General features: G+C 32.6%; 1 protein-coding gene across 3 annotated transcripts in view; it reads left to right on the top strand.

The window, feature by feature from the left end:
• The window catches only part of LOC106467869 (alkaline phosphatase-like), a 64,197-nt gene that overhangs the window by 42,599 nt on the left and 17,237 nt on the right, over positions 1 to 4,361 (top strand). For all 3 annotated transcript variants that reach the window (XM_022396078.1, XM_022396079.1, XM_013928250.2), the window contains 2 exons: positions 577 to 803; positions 2,323 to 2,503. In XM_022396078.1, the coding sequence (XP_022251786.1) occupies positions 672 to 803; positions 2,323 to 2,503 (313 nt within the window). In that variant the 5' untranslated portion in view covers positions 577 to 671. The remainder of the gene's footprint in view (positions 1 to 576; positions 804 to 2,322; positions 2,504 to 4,361) is intronic.

The raw sequence follows: 4,361 nt of genomic DNA, 5'->3' as shown, positions 1-4,361 counted from the left end.
AAAAAAACCACACTAGTAACATTTAGTCAACCTATTCATTATTGGATAACCGTGTCTTCATTTTTTTAAGTTATCAAAAACTGTTTGTGGATAAATATATCTTTATAGTAAGAGAATATATGGAAACACCTTAAGGACAAGTAGTCAACCAACTGATGATGGATAACCATATCTCCATTTTAAATAAACAAAAATCTCTCAGAAGCAGGCCTATGCATAATAGTGTGATTGTCATACATCAACTAATACTTTTCTCTATTAATCATACTATTTTGTCAAAATAGAAAAATTGTGAATGAGAAAAATTATTTGTCAAATTGAAATTACGAATGCTATCAGGTTTGTTTTTCTGGTCATACGTTATGCAAATATTTAACTAGCATTAAAATATTGTTTGTTTTCACTAGTAAATTATGTTGTCTAACAAGAACATATATTACAGCTAAGAAGTTTTAAAAAGAAAGCCATTATGGGATAGATTATTAGTCACTAAAGGAATTGCTATGAATTGATGCTGGTTTCAAAGTACATGTATTCATAATACAGAAAGTTGTTTTTGTGTTTGTTTTTTTCTAGCAACACAGAATTATTGGTATCAACAAGCTCGGAAAACATTGAAAAAAAACCTGAAATTTAGTAAATATGACCACAGAAGAGCTAAAAATCTCATTATGTTTCTTGGTGATGGAATGGGAATGTCGACCATTACAGCTTCTCGAATCTACAAGGGCCAGAAAGCTGGATTAATGGGTGCAGATGCGAAGTTGACGTTCGACGAATTTCCACATACCTCACTTTCAAAGGTTTTTGTTTGGTCGAATGTTACTTGATTCAGAAAGATGACAATATGTGTATATCTTAAGATCATCTTCAAATATTTAGTATAGAATAAGGAATTTGAAAACCTTTGAAAATACTGAAAAATGTTGCTTATATATATACACACATATACAGTTAACGTGAATGTTAAATCAACAAACTCAAATGAATAGTACAGTTTAAATCAGAAACCTGGCAAAACGTTAGAAAACAATAAACCTAAAATCTGTGCTAAAATTGCATAAACTGCAGGTTCTTATTTTTTGATTTTGAATCCGAAATAGACCAGTTAAATGGAATGTGGAAAAGAAAAACATCTACAGTCTACGACATTTTTATCACAAATTTTAGGCCATTTGAAATGGATATTAGCCTAAAGTTGTTGAATCTACTTAAAGTTTCCTACTTTGATGATAACACCCATAAAATAAAATAAAAAGATAATCTTAAAAGGAAGTAATATCGAAGCTACCTACGAACAATTGAGTTTTTATCGTGTTTTTTTTCTTGGTTTTATTAATACGTGTATCTTTACTTTATGGGAAAAAAATAACATTTGGCAAATTGCCTCAATACGGAAGTGACTTTCTCACAGTGGCAAATTTTGGACTGTAAGTATATATAATGTTGGTCATCTGATTATACTTACCAATGAATATAATAAAAACGTTAATTTTCCACCCTACTACTCCCTCAAAAGCCCATTTTAGGCACATGCTAACTAGTTTCTGCTTTAGGCCTACATTTATTGTATATAAAATATTCATCGTGCTGGACTTACTAATAGTAAATCTGCTTTTCTTTGTCTAATCATTAGCTAAGGTGGCTACTTTCTTGCACACTGCTTAAATAAAAATACTTTAAATTTTGCTTCTATTCTTTTTATCAAATAGGTCCAATGTTAATGGTCCACACAAACAAAAGTGGCAATAGTGTTGTAACATTGTTCTTTCATTACAGAATCGTCGCTAGGTATTTAAAAGATTCGGGCGCGAGCCAAGAATGCGCGGGAATTTCGACGTTTCAGTATGATATCGAAACAGTACTAGGACAAACGTAAAAATGAACTTATCTGTACACTTCAAGAAAACACACTATCTGATTCACGTGCTGTTTTCTCACAGCTCCACCTTTGACTATTTTTCAACTCACTTTATTCTTGAAAACTATTCCGTATTTATAACCTAATTTCAAATGTATTAAAATACTTGACACTAAATCTTTAGAACTTTCTTGGCCTATCTTAATATCATCATTTACGACCCGCAGCTTCGTATAGCTGATTTCTAAATTACAACATTAAAAATATAGCTTATAACAATATCAATGGCTGCGCTTACCCTAAGCCATATTTGTTTGAATTACGCTTCACTTGGGACTAAGTTAATATAAGCTTATTATTCAGAAGCATGATAAACACTCATTAGAATTAAGTATTGAATATGTGTTACTAATGGTTGAATGATTCTTTTGATAATTGTTTATGGCATTGCTTTCCTTTAGACTTATGCTTTAGACAAACAGACCTCTGATTCTGCAAACACAGCGACTGCCTTTTTATGCGGAGTGAAAGCGAACTATGGAACTCTGGGTGTAAACGGGAAAGTTTTATACGAGAACTGTAAATCCTCAAAAGATAATTATACGAACCTACAATCAATACTAGAGTGGGCCCAGGAAGACGGTGAGTAGTCTACGACACTAGATCATTCTGTAGTGCATGAAAAGAGACGCTAAAATATTTACTGTGGTTCACTTCTTTTGTTTATACATTAATAAGTGTTTAAGAACAACCAATGAATTAATGTCAAAACCTAATAAACAACACAGTAATTTATTTCGTTTTGATCAGATATTTTGGTACAATCAGCTGACTTTGATGACCGAGTAAATAACAAAGCTGGTTATCTCCTCAAGTCACACCCAAATATCTCTGGATGGACATTTACAACTGAATAAATAAATCAGACTACATAATTCACATATGGAAAGTCTTCTGTACAGTGTTTTAATGTGAAAAGATCTCAGGGTAAATAAAACAAGCAACATCCAAATCTCATATTCTTTTTCTTGTTCTTTCCTTTATTAGTGATGTAAATGTCACTTTCATTCAAAATGTATTTACTCGAGATAAAGAGTTATTTTTACACCAGTTCAGAGCGTATTTAAAATTTACTTAGCTTTGAATCCAAACCATTTAAGACACTAACATCAAAGTCCGTTATTACTCAACTTACACTTTACATCAAGTTTTACATTTTGTTGTTGTTGTTGAGAGTTAATATTTGATGAAATATAAACCTAACGTTTATTTCTAAAAAAATTCCATCTCTGGCTGGTGTTGTCCCATATTGATCTATACAAAATATTAGACAGAAGTGTTGAACTAAAATATATTTTTGTTAATTTAACATTGAACAACGTATTTACAAAATGTTTGCCTCAACCACAATCAAGTGATATGAAATATGTAACTTAATAACCCTTGTTTTGTCAGCTTTACCCGTAACTTCGCCCAGTAAATATGCACAACAGTTTTATGTATAAAAAAACTAGTCTTACTGTGCTCCTCTAACGATAAACACATTAATAATTACATTGAAAGCTGACGGGTAATAATTACGATTGATTGTAATTAAGCACTAAGCTACACAATGGGCTATCTGTGCTCTGCCCATCACGGGTATCGAAACCTGGATTCTAGCGTTGTAAGTCCGCAGACATATCGCTGTGCCACAGGGGGGCAGTAATAATTACGAAAACGGTGTTGTTTCTTGATTTCAGACACGTTGTTGCTGGTCGTAGTTTATTTTAAAAATACTGTGATTGAAACAGTTTTTTGTTTGTTTGTTTGGAATTAAGCACAAAGCTACACAATGGGCTATCTGTGCTCTGCTCACCACGGGTATCGAAACCCGGTTTATAGCGTTGCAAGTCCACTGAGAGGCCGAATTCAAATGAGGGTTAGTTAACCTCTGCGTGATATTTTACATGGATACTGTATTATTTCAAAGGGTTATATTATCTCTGTACAACATTGAATACTGTACCATTTTGATAAGAAATATTGTACTATATTTTCACTGTATTAACTACCATTTTAAAATGTTACATACATTCCATAATTTGTTTCGCAATCAGTACTGTATCATGTTCAATACGTCAGTGAACAACGTTTCACACAGGACACTATTGTGTCATTTCAAGAGGTATTATATTCTTGAGCGCGTTTTACACTAATTACGTACACTTTCAAGAACTTATGAAGCCACTAAATTACGCTTCTCATTGGATACTGTACGACATTAGAGTTATGTAACTAGTGCTAAATAACGCTTCTCATTGGATACTGCACGACATCAGAGTTATGTAACTAGTGCTAAATAACGCTTCTCATTGGATACTGCACGACATCAGAGTTATGTAACTAGTGCTAAATAACGCTTCTCATTGGATACTGCACGACATTAGAGTTATGTAACTAGTGCTAAATAACGCTTCTCATTGGATACTGCACGACATTAGAGTTATGTAACTAGTGC

This window comes from Limulus polyphemus, unplaced genomic scaffold, assembly GCF_000517525.1.
Source record: "Limulus polyphemus unplaced genomic scaffold, Limulus_polyphemus-2.1.2 Scaffold2773, whole genome shotgun sequence".
Taxonomy (NCBI): Eukaryota; Metazoa; Arthropoda; class Merostomata; order Xiphosura; family Limulidae; genus Limulus; species Limulus polyphemus.
The sequence above is the reverse complement of the archived record's forward strand: the minus strand, read 5'-3'. Positions and strand labels throughout refer to the sequence as shown.